General features: G+C 41.0%; 1 protein-coding gene across 2 annotated transcripts in view; it reads left to right on the top strand.

The window, feature by feature from the left end:
* The first annotated feature begins 521 nt into the window (after window positions 1-521).
* The window catches only part of VWF (von Willebrand factor), a 146023-nt gene continuing 131885 nt past the window's right edge, over window positions 522-14659 (top strand). For both annotated transcript variants that reach the window (XM_074589548.1, XM_074589537.1), the window contains exons 1-5: window positions 522-657; window positions 2174-2228; window positions 2816-2974; window positions 4637-4739; window positions 4826-5034. In XM_074589548.1, the coding sequence (XP_074445649.1) occupies window positions 2174-2228; window positions 2816-2974; window positions 4637-4739; window positions 4826-5034 (526 nt within the window). In that variant the 5' untranslated portion in view covers window positions 522-657. The remainder of the gene's footprint in view (window positions 658-2173; window positions 2229-2815; window positions 2975-4636; window positions 4740-4825; window positions 5035-14659) is intronic.

Genomic DNA, 14659 nt, shown 5'->3' with positions numbered 1-14659 from the left:
CAAGTATGTGCGTGATTAACTTGTACCATGGGTTGTTCCAGAGGGTACCTCTATAAACTTTTCCAAATTCAAGGACTGAATGTGTTGAGCTAATAGAATGTGACAAAAGTCAAATGTGTTTGTATGTGGAGAACAAAACCAGGTCATGAATAGCTCTGAATTTTTTTCTTCTTTCTACTTTAAAGCAGTTGTTCACAGGGAAAAAAAAAAATCTACATGGTTCTGTGGTCTTTGAGGTATGGAGCATCCTACTATTCCTCTCTAACAATAGTCTTTCAAATAAATGTGCTGCCTATTGGCTCAGCCAGTGAGATTTGTCACACATACACATGCAAAATATATTTCAAAGACTTATCTGTCATGTAAGTTTTTAAAACTATTTCCCCTCATTGTAATTTTCTGGCAATTAAGGCAACTGATTTACACGATAGCAATTTAATCTATTGTCTTGAGAATCAGACGGATGTGACGTTCGGTCTTTATCTTTCCTTTTAAATGAACAAGAGTTCCTGGCTTGTACAAAAACAAGAAATTTCAGACCAAAGCCATTCGAGCCCTGCCTTCTAAAGGAACACGGGAGCAATGGTGTTGTAGGCCATAGGTGGCAACTGGAGGAGCTTCTTGTTCACATGCAAGAGGAATCTCGCACAGAAGAAGGTACCTTCATTTCCAATTAAGCCAGTGGAAAAATTATAGAGGGTTATATACCGGCAGATCTTACTTGATTGTATTCTCATTTGTTAGTGTCACCTGCTCTATTAGAATTGGGGGAAACTTCAAGTCTGCAGCTCAAAACAGTCTGGGAGGTGTAAGGGGGCTGAAGAGAAGGGTTTTATACCCCGTCATTTTTTCTTTGCCTGCTTTGTAAAACTGAGGGGTTAACAAAGAAAAGCGGTATCTGATTTGGCCACAATAACACAGTGTGTGCACTAAAATACACTAGCAAGTGGGTAACCTGAGAATAATGCCTATTGTTTTCTTTACCAGTACTTTGTTGCTGCATTCCCATGCGGTTGCCACTTCTTAGCTATCTTGCAGCAGTAACAGCCTTGTGTCAGATTGGCATTTGAAGCAAAATATTAGATTGAGTTTTATAATAGATCTTTCTTTTCCCATCGTTTGTAAATAAGGCAAACTCAGCGTTTATTTATGTGATTGTGAATTGGACCTATGTAATTGACATTGATAATAAGTGTGTGTCTATAAACCGAAATCAGAATTTGTCTTTGCAAAATGCATTCTGGTCTTTAATTGGAGGGTTCTTTTAGGGAAAGGTGTGTCTGGTCTCCTGGCATTAATATATAAACTATGGTATATTTAAGCCTCTCTAGTTGCTTATATGATTACTGAAATTAACTTACTAATTGGAGCTCCCTACAGATTTCATCCATTAACTGCTAATGTCTTGCCAGAGAACGCATCCGTAGTTCACCATCTGCATGACACTCATATCCCATTATTATTTTTAAAGGCCTGGCAGTGCAGGACGTAGTTTATAGACATGTGGAGAACAAAGGCTGATGTTTTGGTTGTAGAAAGCAGGAGGCAATGCTAAAACTGATTTTGGCGAATGGAAGTTTTCACCGTGGGTCTCTAATCTCTTCACAATTTCCTCCCTTGACTTCTTGCCCCTTATCTCAAGCATATTATTAGCCTAAAATCCGTAGATTACAAGCATGTGGTTGTAGTGGTTTGCCAGCCAGACCTGTTGGCTGGTGCGAACTGTTTGGGCAGGTGCAAATCTTGTGCAGCAGAGGTGACTTCTACTGGAGCTAAATTGGCTGATCCAGCCTGGTGTGCTTCTTCATGCCAGATTGCCTGATAAATGATGTTGCATATTGAAGGGCTCTGTGCATGCAATGTGTTAACTCGGGTAAATCATAATGTGTGTGTATGTTGGGTTGCATTTCCTGTGGAGGTAGCCCACGTTTCCCTGCAATGAGAAATGAAAGCGGGAAGAAAGAGTAGTTATTCTCCTATATTACCTACTTAAAGACGCATGGGTGGGTAACTGAATTATTGCAAAAGTCTGCATGGATTATGGCTTTCTGAAAATGTTGTAGAACTTCAAAAATAACTTTATAAAGAAAGGACAGAAAATGGGGAGTTGTGAAACAGACTAAACACCCCAAACTAAGAATATTCTAATCTCCCTCTTTTTGATTTTTGACAGATGCTTCTCTTGGCAGTGCTGCTAACAAACCTACTGCTAGCCACTGTAATATCAGGTAGGAAAATATGTTTATTTTCTGATGTTTAGAAACTATAATACATTTCCACTATTTCTTCTGTGAGATTTCCTCCCCCGCCACTCTTTTTGCCCATCTAATCCTGCAATCCTGGCTCAGGCAATATTCTTGTCATGCTGGAGACAGCGATAAAGTTACCCCTTTGGGCTCTTTACCTTGCAACAAGGACTGTGTCAGGTCACAAAGACTCCCTGAAGTCAGTGATGTTTGGCTGAACGAACAGTGGGGCTTTGCTACTGCCCTATTGATTTTAATGGGATATCGGGCAGGCACAAATGACTGAACACATGGCATTCCTCAAAGGATCAGGACTGAAATTACCCATGCAAGGTTTGGGCCAGTAGAAATAAAGCAAAAAAGCCGTTTCACTAATGCATATAATAAAAAAAAAAAAAAAAAAAAATCTGTGCTTGATTCTATGGGCTGTCACGCTAGGCATACAGTCTGCCTAGAAGCTAGAGCTAAAGGACACGCAATGATCAGTGGTGATAAATACCAGCAGATAAATTCCTGAACTAAAAAATTACTGTTTTACGTTGCAAGTTATGTTGTGTTTTGATATCCAGGATCATCAGGTTCTTTGCTTCAGGAGTCATCGGTTTCCCGTTGCAGCCTTTTTGGGAATGACCATATCAAAACTTTTGATGGTTCTTTCTACAATTTTGCTGGGGACTGCAGTTACCTCCTTGCTGGGGACTGTCACAAGCGTTCCTTCACACTCTTAGGTGAGTCTGAGCCAGATACCAAGAAGTAACAAGTGCAAAACGTTGTAGGGATGCGGCATTGCCCTTGTGCCAGGTTCTGTCACTGAGAAGAAAAGACAAATAGTTGTCCTTTGTCAGATAGGATGGATGACTGCATAAAAAGATTTTGGGTGGTGTTTTTTTGTTGTGTTTTTTTTTTTTTCATTTTATTTTGTTTTGTTTGGTTTGTTTTTTGGCTTCTGTTATCCATTGGTAATACAGCTCTCACAAAATTAAGCTGCCAAGGAATGAAGATTTTCTTGCTGGCTTTTCTAAAAAGGGAAAGTAAGACCTTGTTTAATTTTGAATTTGCTAGGGGAATGTGGCTGTTAAAGCTGAGTACAGGAATAGGAACAACGTGACCCTGGAGAACTAATTTTACCTGTACGCTAAATGCCCCCAGCAAGAAAATCCCATCCTGCAGGACAAAAGACCTTTGAATTAGCATGAGCCTCTGCAGCATTATTCTTGGGGACGGGCAAGAGATTATATGAGAACTAAAACTGTATATTACTTTCATACCAAACTCTTTTGGTAGATATTCTTATATTCACTAATACTGTTCTGTGTTAGTCTTAGTTTAAGGTGACTTCTTACTGACTAAAAGTAAACTGAAGTAAACCGATCCCATCACTCTGAAAAGGAACCATATACCAGTTTAAGTAATTTTCTTCTTCAACTTGCACAACTTGGTAGAGATTTTTTGTATACAGAAGAACCCACCAACATATGTGATATTATGAATTGATTGCAGTATTTTATGTGAACAATTAAATCTTAAAAAAACAACCATGATCAAACACTTTATTTTTATATTTGGCATATAAGCATGGCTTAATCTATTTTTGATTCCTATCTTAGTATATGTATGTGGGTTTGTTTTGGTTTTGGATACCTGGCTGTGAAGTGCAATCTGCATTTCTGAGTAAAGTGTCTAGGTCTGTGCAGATCTGGCTACCTCAGAGAAGGAGGTCCAGAGCGGGTGGCGCATTGTGCAAGGAGCTGCTGTAAAGTCAGAGGTAGACAATGGGCAAAAGCAGAGAAAGGACTATGTCTGAACCCCCCCACTCTCTTCTCTCTCAGAGCCAAAGAGACTTGTGTCCATCTCTATGTGCTGCTGCTTTTGAAAAATTCAGAGTGAGTTGTCCCCCAAGTTGGATAGCCAATATTGGCATCCACCTCTTAAAGAACAGTTGAGATGGTTAGAGGGCTCATCAAGAACAAAGACATCCAGGCTCAGCTCTTCTCTTAGTTCAATGGATTCAACCCCCTTCTCTTACCGCTGTGCTATGGCTTGTTCTTGGGATGAAACAAGGAAGGGAAAGAGCAAGACAGATCGTTGAGCGCATCTCCTGTGTAAACTCCTCCAATGTGCATGGTAGGATGGAGGATTCACTGGCTAGAGACGGTAATGGGGGGAGTGTGAGTCCACATCCAGTGCCAGGTCACGTGCCTGCCAGTGGTTCATGCCACCCCTCATCCTGGGACTATCTGTCCATTTCATATTAAGCAACTATGGGATGAAAAAGATGGATGGCTCTCGAAAATGTTAGATGATATGCTCCCAACCCTGTAACGTGTACTTACAGGTTGTCCTGCTGAGTCCCAGAACTAACAATATTTGCTTATGTCTCATCTCTTCAGGTGACTACCAGGATGGGGAGAAAATTGGTTTCTCTGTGTATCTTGGAGAATATTTCAATCTTCGCTTCTCTTTAGATGGAGGTGTGATGCAGGAAGACAAAAGGTACCCATGGGAACAAGTATTCCAGAAGAAAAAAACTGATGGTTTTTGTGTGCCATATTCTGAGAAACTCCTGTTTTCCTTCACAGGGTTCCCATACCTTTTGCCTCCAATGGCGTATTTATAGAGAAGGAGGCAGGTTATTATAAAATATCCAGTGATGAGCATGGCTTTGTGGTGAAGATTGATATCAGTGGGAATATTCAGATACTCCTTCAAGAGAAGCACTATAATAAGACCTGTGGGTTGTGTGGCAACTTTAATAAGTTTGCTGAAGATGACTTCAGAACTCAGGAAGGTAAGATTATGACTAACTGACTGTATTTTAATGTATGCTCTGCACACTTTCCCTGCTGGGTGATTCAACAAAGATTTTGCTGGTCCATCAAAATGTTTTGACAAAACCTGCCAGGTACCTCATCTTGGTGTGCCAAAAAGCTGTCTGACTGAGTTCTTTCATCTTCCTTTCTCCTGAGAGGAAATTGCTGTCACATCTCATTCCTGACCAAAGCCCAGAAGTCTGAATTTAACACTTTTAGAAGCCTTGAATCTTGAAACATGAAGATAAAGCTACGGGATAAACATTGTACAATACACTGTGTGTAGAGACTGACTAGGAGAAGACCCAGCAAAAAAGATGTGAAGAATGCTTGTTGATTCAACTACTAATTTTTGATGAGTTAGGCAAGTGGGAGTAAGAATAGATAGTGTTGCAATAGCAGAATATTAAATCCCAGGGATTGCTGCTGGCAGGTTTGTACTTGGATTTGGCATGGGATGCTGTTCTATAAAGCGGTTACCTTTTAGTGACATTTCCCTGTCTATATGGGCTGTTGGATTGGAGCTGCACCTTATATCACACCACTTCCTAATAAGAGGGATAGACAAGAGTGCTTTTGCTGCTCTATACACCTTTATGCAAAGTCTGCCAGTGTGCGTGAAGACTAAGAGTTTTGGAAAAGCCCTGAATGTGACTTTGAAGGACCAATCTTGATTTGTGGTATTTCAGAGTGTATTTTAATTTTTAGGGCTTATCTGAAGAGGAAAGGTTTAGAGTAAAGTTAGTTAATACATTAATATGTTAAATTGGTAATGTAAAGTATGTATTAAAAATAAATGATACAGAAAATAGAAAGGGAGACAAAGCAACTTGAAGAGGAGCCTGGCAGCACTCCAGCAAAATGTCTTACTGACGCTTGGGATACATAAGCGTAGCTTCAATGTACAGAAAAAACCTGATTTCATAGTGTGTTAAAATGATTGATCGGTCCTTCAGCAATGTAAATAATAAGAAACAAACTCATCTCACAGAATTGCTTGGCAAGGCTTGGATACCTTGATGCCTGAATGTGTGGAGATCTGAAGTTTACATCTCTTTCTTGAGACAATAAATAGGAATGAGGGTCTTATAAAAAGCAGGAGCAGAAAAGGAGACTGTATTGCCTCGGACTCTTCCAATGTAGAAGGTTCCCTTCTGCTGCTTATGTTTAAGCATGTTTCAATGCTGTGTTTGTTTAACACGCCAGAGACCGTATCCTCCCTCTTAAAAAAAGCAGTGCTTTTCACAGTCACAGATTTTTGAACGTAATGAAGTACGTGGCAGGGTTACTGCTTGGAAGAGCTGAAAAATAATAGAGAAGGTGACAGAGAACATGCGTAGGTCTTACTGTATGAGGAAGGCCCTGACTTCTGTAACCTGAGTGGACATACAGATGTGATATTTTTAGCCTGAAGAATAGAATTGTATCTCAGCAATTCTGCCAATTTTTTTGCTCTGATATGATAGACCTTTCATTTAAACTAATTTAGAAGGAATTAGAATGAATTATGTTTGAATTTGTTGTATCAGTGAGGCACATCACTACGCCCACATGTTGTTTGTGTCCTTGGCAACTCTGCTGGCAAGGTGGTTCATAGGAGTGTTTCTTAACTCGTTCCAAGTAAAACCAGCTTTTGATTAATTCGTAGCTTTTTTCTTTTTTTTTTTTTTTAACTGTTGAAGCTAACTTCCAGGTGATGGGCAACACAAGCATCTGGGAGATGTAATATTCTTTAAATGAAAGACGTAGGCAGCCTATTGGTAACCTATGAAGCGGTTTACCCTTTTCTTTCCACTGCAGTTTTTATTTGCTCTCCTTTTAGCCTGATTATATCTCATAAAGGTCAACCCAACCCAAGATGTGAGCCTGGTTTAATGATTTAGCAATCTGAGTGCACTGAAGGGTGACCTAAGGTTGCCAGCAGACTGAACTCTCTTGTCGGTGTGTTAAAATCTGGGCATATTTTGATTTATCAGACTGGGCCCTCAGTTCTAATCCATTAGATATGTTTCTGGGCTGGGTTTGTATTGGTAATAAATACAATGAGATCTTTGAGCTTCGGAATAATATGCAGTAGAAGCACAGTGTGCAAAGGAAAAAGACAAGGATCTAATGTTGCCAAGATTACAGGCTCTCATCTGGAAACCCCTGGGGAGGACTATGCAGATCTGAATGTCAGAGGCAAAGGAAGAGAGATGATGCTACAGGTTATGCATCAGGTATTGTGCTATAGACAATGAGCTTGTCAGATAGCTGAGATGTGTTAAACCTTCCTCCAGTTATTTTTTTAAAGGCTGGGAAGGCACCTCAATATATAATAGCCTTTAAACTGCTTTGATTTACAGTGAAATGGTAACCTGTCTGGTTGCTACTCATCCTTGCCTTGTAGGAGGGGAACATATAAGAACCACTGTGATGGAAAGAGGTCTGCAGTTGAAATATTTTCTTCTGTCTCACAGTTTAAAAGCTAATGCAGCACTTCTGTAACATCTTTGCATCTGCTTGCATAGGAGGAAACTCATGTCATTTGATGGCCCATTTCTAGGGTTTCTTTGTGGGACCAGAGGACTAGATCTCAAATTTGTATAGAAGTCAGACTTGTCATAGATAGAATCTAGCCCATAAACACTGTCTTTTGTGTAGCATCAAACGTTTTATCACGGTTTCAACAAAATGTCAATGTTTATGTTGAAAAAGGATTTCTCCGTATTTTAGAAAAAATAAATAAATTGTGGTTTAATAACACAGATGGTTAGTTTGGTTTGCTCCTAAGAAAGTGGATTACAATATAGAACTTCATTAATTATATTTGGATTGTTTTGGGGTGGTGGTGAAATAAGAAGTGAAGCACGTGCTGTATTGGGGTTGGTGGTTGGACTTGATGATCCCAAGGGTCTTTTCCAACCTGAATGATTCTATGATTCTGTGATAACCACTTACAGTAAGTGAATAAAGGAGGAATGAAGGAAAGAGTGTTTAAACTTAGTGAACAGTGTGTAATGTTTTTCTTTTCTCTTCATATATTTATATGCATATTCTATAATCTGTCCAATCATGTGCTATTGTCGTGGCACTCTTATGGCTCCTCACTGTGTTTTGCTGTGGAAACTGAGAACTGATAGTCTGATGAGAGGATAACACACGTTGCTGCTGTATACACTTTTGATGCTCAGTTATTGAGGCCCTGGAGGTCTCAGTGATGTGTCTCAATCTGTGATACTCTAGCAAATTAACATCAGTAGGACCCAGCTTTGAAGGTAGTAGCCTTAGGCAGTAGCTCTTGAACCTCAAAAAAAAAAAAAGTGTCCCCAGTAGGTTTCAGAGTGGCAGAGACACACAGACAGACGATGGGGTGCTGAGTCACTCTCATTGACATAGTTGGTTACTAAACTAGTTCATCCTGTAGAGAAGTACTCATGTCCTGTCGAGACTTACAAACAAGATTGATTATATTGTACGTGGTTTCTTGTTTACTGGGTATGGCAGGAAAAACAAGCCAGCTGCCCCTTGGGAGTTTGTTCTCACACTTTAAGCATAACTAAAATATAAAAAGAAAGTTCTTGTAAGCTTTCCAGAGGTTTTTTTTGTTTGTTTTTTTTTCCCCTCAGATCCTAATGAAGGAGTCAATTTCTCCTCTGCTTTTTCTTGCCAGTTAGGCTCTGATCCTTTATAGCCAATCCTGTGAGTGCTTCCAAGACTTGGTAGTTGAACGGGCTCTGCTTTCTGACATCATCACACCATTCTAACTGGTTGCCAGTCTTTGCTCATACCAGAAACTTGAAGTTGAGTCCTTTCTAGATGCTCAGATTTGATCTACTTGGCAGCCTTCAGCCCGTGGCATTTGAGAATCTCATGATCATTACCATGGGCATTTTACCATTGGGGATCCAAAGCACAGGCCAGAAGAGATGACTTAGAGAAGAAATCTGACAGAACACAGGTAACTTGGTTCTGAAATCTCCTTGGGGCATGCACACGTGAGCGGTCGAAGGACACGCCCTTACCTTGCAGAAGGTGTAAGGTAATGTCTCCTCAATGAGAGCGGCAGCAGCCCAAGCTCATGGAGCTTATTTGTGTGCCCATAGCCTCAGTCTTTGCCTAATACTCTTATCATTGAGCTGTCTCACAGTGGTATTGCTGTGATAGGGGCTTGGATGTCTGGGTCATCATTGAAGTTTATTTGGGCAAAAGAGCTCATTCAAGTCCAACACAGGGATATTAACCCATCGTTTTGCTATTTATGCATGTTACACACCTCTAGAATTATGCAAGAAAAAAACTCCAATGCGAGTTAATCCAGCGTCCCATTATTCTTTTCTTGGTGCTGGCGGGAAGCATATTTCTGGGAATCTGTCTTCAAATTACAAAGACTTTAATGATAAAAAAATACCCATTTCTAATTTTGGAAAAAGGTTTGATATTCTGAGCCTGCTACAGCTGTTAGCAACATATTTCAGCCTTTTAAGCTGCTGAAATACAAAATATATGATGCCACTGTAGAGTGGATATGGGTTAAATAGGTAGAAGCAGAGAGTATGTACAAGGAAAAATCTGATGTTTCAGGTAATGTTTTCATTCTAGAAGTAGTATCAATGCATATGACTGAATATGCAACTTCCCTGTGCGTAGTACCTGTTATCAGAAGCTTTTAAAGCGTGTTCCAGAATCATAGTGATGGTAGCGCAGATATATATATTCCCCCCCCCCCAAAAAAAAATAAACAAAAGTTTTGGTCATTCTGAAATCCAAATTTCTTGGCATTTTAAAGGATGTCAGTAATTTGATTTTAGGCAAGCTTAAAGTTTTTGTTTGGCCTAAGTAAATACTATCATTTTCTTTCTTCCATTTTAATTTGAAAGCAAAGGGGATAGGTTCACAAGGGAATTTAGCTGTCATTATCAAACAGAACAGATGAAGAAGACTTGCCTTGTATTTGTCTTCATTTGTGTGAGATGCCAGAAACCTGCATTCATAACCCACTCGGCTTTATGCAGAGTTTGGAATCAAAGTTAGACATTTTATTGTGAGGAGCATGTCTTCAACACTGGGCTGTAGAGTTTTGGAGGTGGGTCTTTCCCTCTCTTGTGTTTAATATTATTAATTTTATGTTCATTGAACCAGAGAGAGTTGGAAAGACTTTATAGCCCATGACTTCAATATTCCATATCATTAATTTTGTCCAAACTATGGATCAATTTTTGGTCAACCTTGCTGATAATTTTGCTTGCCTGGAACCATGTACTAAACCATGTAAAACTGTAAAAACAAAAAACAAAAAAACCCCTAACAAACAAAAAAACCCCATTGCTTGGTAAATAGCCAACATGTGAAAGTTTACACAGCTCTACTCACAGTATTGTAGCGTCTTGAATGAATTCTTGCATATATTTTACAGATGAGTTAACAGACCCTGGGAGAGTTAACCTGATGGGCCTGTGGCCATATGGAAAATCTGCAGGAGGTCCAGGGAGGGAGGTCAGGGTTCCTGCCTCCCGCACACCTGCCTTGAGTGCGAGGTGGTTATTGCTAACGCTTCGCCTTGCCTGACCATCAGTCTCAGAGTAAACAAGCAGCATACCAATTTCAGATCTCAAAAGGAACTGGTGATTTTGAGACCCAGATATCATAGTGAACACTGATTTTTCTGTCAAGAGTGAACATCTGTCTGAAGATCAGATAAGTAAAAGCAACTGTTCTAACCAAAAAACATAAAAGGAGCAGGGGGAAGTCTTGCCCAAAACATGTCAGTGTGCTGTATCAGTTTGGTTTGTTTGGTTTTGGTGTCTTGTTTTGGGTTGTTTTTTTTTTTTTTTTCTTTTCTTTCTCTTTTTCTCTTCAAGGAGACAGAGACATGAGGGCAGCAGTTAGATCACTAAGGTAGTCCAACAGAATGCCCATGGAGGCCCTACCCGCTGCTGAAGTGGCTGGCGCATGGCCCTCTCCTGGAGGACCTTGACAGGGTCATCAAAGTGGTGAGATGTTTCTGGGACTTAGGGAGAAGGTGAGGTGTGGGTTGTGCTTTAACAGCTACCTCCTGAGCCTATCTTGTATCCTAAAAGGAGACCGCACGCTAACTAGCTGCCTGGGGGTCTCGGCTGCCGAGCAGCCAGTTCACATGCTGGTACCAGACTGTACTGTGGTCTGTGTCAGGCACTGGTTCTTCAAGCACTTGTCTTGGATCCAACTTGGTTTTCATTATGTTTTGTGACAGCATCTATTTTCAGCGTGCTCCCTGCAAGACTCAGGCAAAACACGTGCTTTAGGAAAAATCTCACCCCGGCTGTTTGGAGGGTTCCTGGGTGATGACGAGCCCTAACTAGGAATTGTTTCTCCAGAAACTTGGCTGCTTAGACAAAGAAGAAAAACAAAACACGGAAGGAACAAAAGTAAAACAAAAGTCTGCTGTGAGTCTGCCTGAGCAAGGAGACCACGCGTCGTCAATGCCCAGGGGAGGGATGGGGAAAGGTGGAGGGAGTGACGTACCTGAGATGCCATGGCAGGAATCAATCAAGATTCAGGACAGGCTGAAATCAAATTAAGAGCCTCTCATTAGCTAGAGGGAAGACTGCTCAGCTAAGCCAAAAGGCCTTTTAAGAAAGAATCAGGTTGTCAAAAGGGATGGTAGGAGACACGCTGCCTGGTGGGTGTGCAGTGTCAAGAGTAGGCAGCTGAGCTGCCCAGCTGCTCTGTTAACAGTATCACCTGCATGCTTATGAAATCTCATCCATTTTTAGGCTGTTTTTGTTGTATTGTCCCTTCCACCATCCTTTCCTACTCCCTTGTGTCCTTCGGCTGAAGGAAATGGAGGTGTGAGGTAAAAGGGCAGCAGTGGTGGCGCTACTCTTCCCTCTTCCCTCCGCCTGGAGCAGTCAGACGTGCCAGTTCTCCCTTCCCGCTTTTCTTCCTGCAGCTCACCAAGCAGATGAAGTATTTGAGAATCACCACACTGATCGACAGGCCATGTAATGCAGAGTATGAGTTGAAGAGTCCTCTCCCAAGTAACCCTCTGCAGAAATAACTTATCCCCATGACCCCAATTTGTTAAGCAGAACAGTGGCCCCAGAGTCACTTCATACTTCCATGTTAGAGCTCTTCTGATGGTCAGTGAAACCTCTAAGTCCAACTGCTTCTCACCTTTCCAGGAGTGTGGAGTGCATCTTACCATGTGTTTGTAAAGGAAACTCACTCAAGGAAAATACAGGTTGCACTGGATCTGCATTATGGGAAATAATAACTGATGATATTAAGAGAGGTGCTGTGTGCCTTTTGGGACAGTGTTGTTTGGTGCTAAGGATGGTGTTTCTGCAGAAAAGCAGGCTAGCAAGCGTGCGTGCAAAGTTTTGCAGCACGCTCATTTTAAAGTCATAGCGCCTCTCCAGCCCTTTATCTGTTGCCATAGGTCACTTAAGGCTACACTGAACAAACCACAGGAACAATACACTGTCAACTGATCTCAATTCATTATTTTCCTAGATTTTTACTGTTGTATGTTGAGGAGGCTCACCTGGGGCAAGATCTCGAGCTATTGAGCAAACCCAAATCGATCAAGTACTGCCGGTTGCATACAGCTTGTAGCTTAGTTTAAGGGCCCCAGGACTTTGCAAGGAGGAAGAACTGCCCTGGCAAGTTGTTGGCAAATCGATCATGCCGGTGGAATGGTCTCCTAATACACAGACAGGTGCTGGCAACAAGAGGGTTTGAAGAGCAGGTTCCAAAAAAAAAAAACGAACCCCAAACAACCCCATGGAAATTTTGAAATTATTTATTTTGAAAAAAATTTACTTGAAAGTATTAATCATAGAATACAGCAGAAGAGTTAAAATAGTATTATACAAATGTTGCATAAAAGAACTACATAGAGAGGTATAAATTTACATGCACTACAGAAGAAAAAAAAAATCTAATGGACAGGGAGAAATGAAAAGACAGCAATTCAAGGCCAAGAGTTGTCCCAACCTTCAAATCTTAACTTGTGGGTAAATGAGGATCTGGTGGTACACGCCAATGGGAAGCTCAACATGGACATGTATTCAGAGCCAGAGGAACATTAGTTCAGAGTGGAGCCCATGTTTTATTTTATAACTCTTAGTGTAAGACTGCATTTGTGCAAATATAAGGGGATGTATTTAATTTGGCATCTTGCGTCTCATCAGACTAGATTTCATTGTTACTCTAATCTTTACAATTTGTGGTAAACTAAAGGGTTGTGTTCTTTTTGTTGCTGTGTTGTTCTTTTCCTGTGCTCAGTCCTGTCTCCATAGGTGAAAATTTCACGTTGTTTATGACATTTCACCTGTCATCTTTCCTTGGAGTCTTCCTCCCTTGACATCTGCCGTGGGTCTAATATACGCTACACTTATAAACGCCTAATTTCTGGTTTGCAAACCAAAGTCTACTAAAGTCTACTGGCTTTGTTACATCCCCCTTAGCATTCTTGGCATAGTTTTCATGACTAACCTTTAGTTTAGGAACAGTTTTAGTGTTCAGTATATTCTGTGTGTTTGTACTTAATGTACAGCAGGTAGGCAATGACATTTTTATTATCTATACATATACATTATGATCTATTATAAAAAAAATACAATAACTACTTTGTAGCAGGAGCCCTCAGAAGAAAGCAGAGGTAGTCCTCTAATCAGCCAGGCAATAGGAGGCAAAAGAGGGAGGAAGGAACATTCCCTTTCTGGGAGGATCCCCCGTCTCAGAAGGATGGAGCAAGAGAAGCAGAAGCATGGCTTGCATCTCCCAGGAAGCAGCAGACATACAGATTAACTCCTTCAGTTTTGCTTTTATGCAAACTGAGTGCAAATCTTGTCAAATCTGGGCCGCGAGCTGCTCGTAATAGGACAGAAGAGCATGTTTCAGGACACCTTAGGCAGTAAAATCATGGGCCTGAGCAATTATGGTGTATGTTAAGTTTCTTTGCAAACAAGATTTAGTTTCAGACAGAAGGAGAAAATCAAGGCCAGCTGGTATCAGGAATGATAATGCTTTCATTGGTTAGGGAGAACAGGTTCATTTTGTTTGCCTCTCTAATAACGTCTCATGTTTTATTGACATTTTTTAAGTAGTAGAAAATGCGTAGGCATGCTTAGGCATCTGCAGATTATAGCCGACCAGCAAATAACTCCTACCATGTTCATACAGGTGTGAGAAGTGCTGGGAGCTGCCTTCTGCAGGCTTTAGTCTGTCCTTGAGCTCAGAGAGGTCCTCTGCAGGAGTCAGTCCAGATCACTGAAAGTGCTTTCCTACAGTCATAAAATTATAGAATGGTTTAGGTTGGAAGGGACCTTAAAGATCACCTAGTTCCAACCCCCCTGCCATGGGCAGGGACACCTCCCACTAGACCAAGCTGCTCAAAGCCCCATCCAGCCTGGCCTTGAACACTTCCAGGGATGGGGCATCCACAGTTTCTCTAGGCAAGCTGGTCCAGTGTCTTGCAACCCTCAGAGTAAAGAATTTCTTCCTAATATCCAATATAAATCTCCCCTCTTTCAGCTTAAAATCACTACCCCTCACCCTATTGCTACACTCCCTGATAAAGAGTCCCTCCCCATCTCTCCTGTGGGCCCCTTTAGGTACTGGAAGGCCACTATAAGGTCT

The sequence above is a fragment of the Larus michahellis genome, chromosome 1, assembly GCF_964199755.1.
Source record: "Larus michahellis chromosome 1, bLarMic1.1, whole genome shotgun sequence".
Taxonomy (NCBI): Eukaryota; Metazoa; Chordata; class Aves; order Charadriiformes; family Laridae; genus Larus; species Larus michahellis.
Note: the sequence above shows the minus strand (reverse complement) of the source record. Positions and strands in the feature narration are given on the sequence as shown.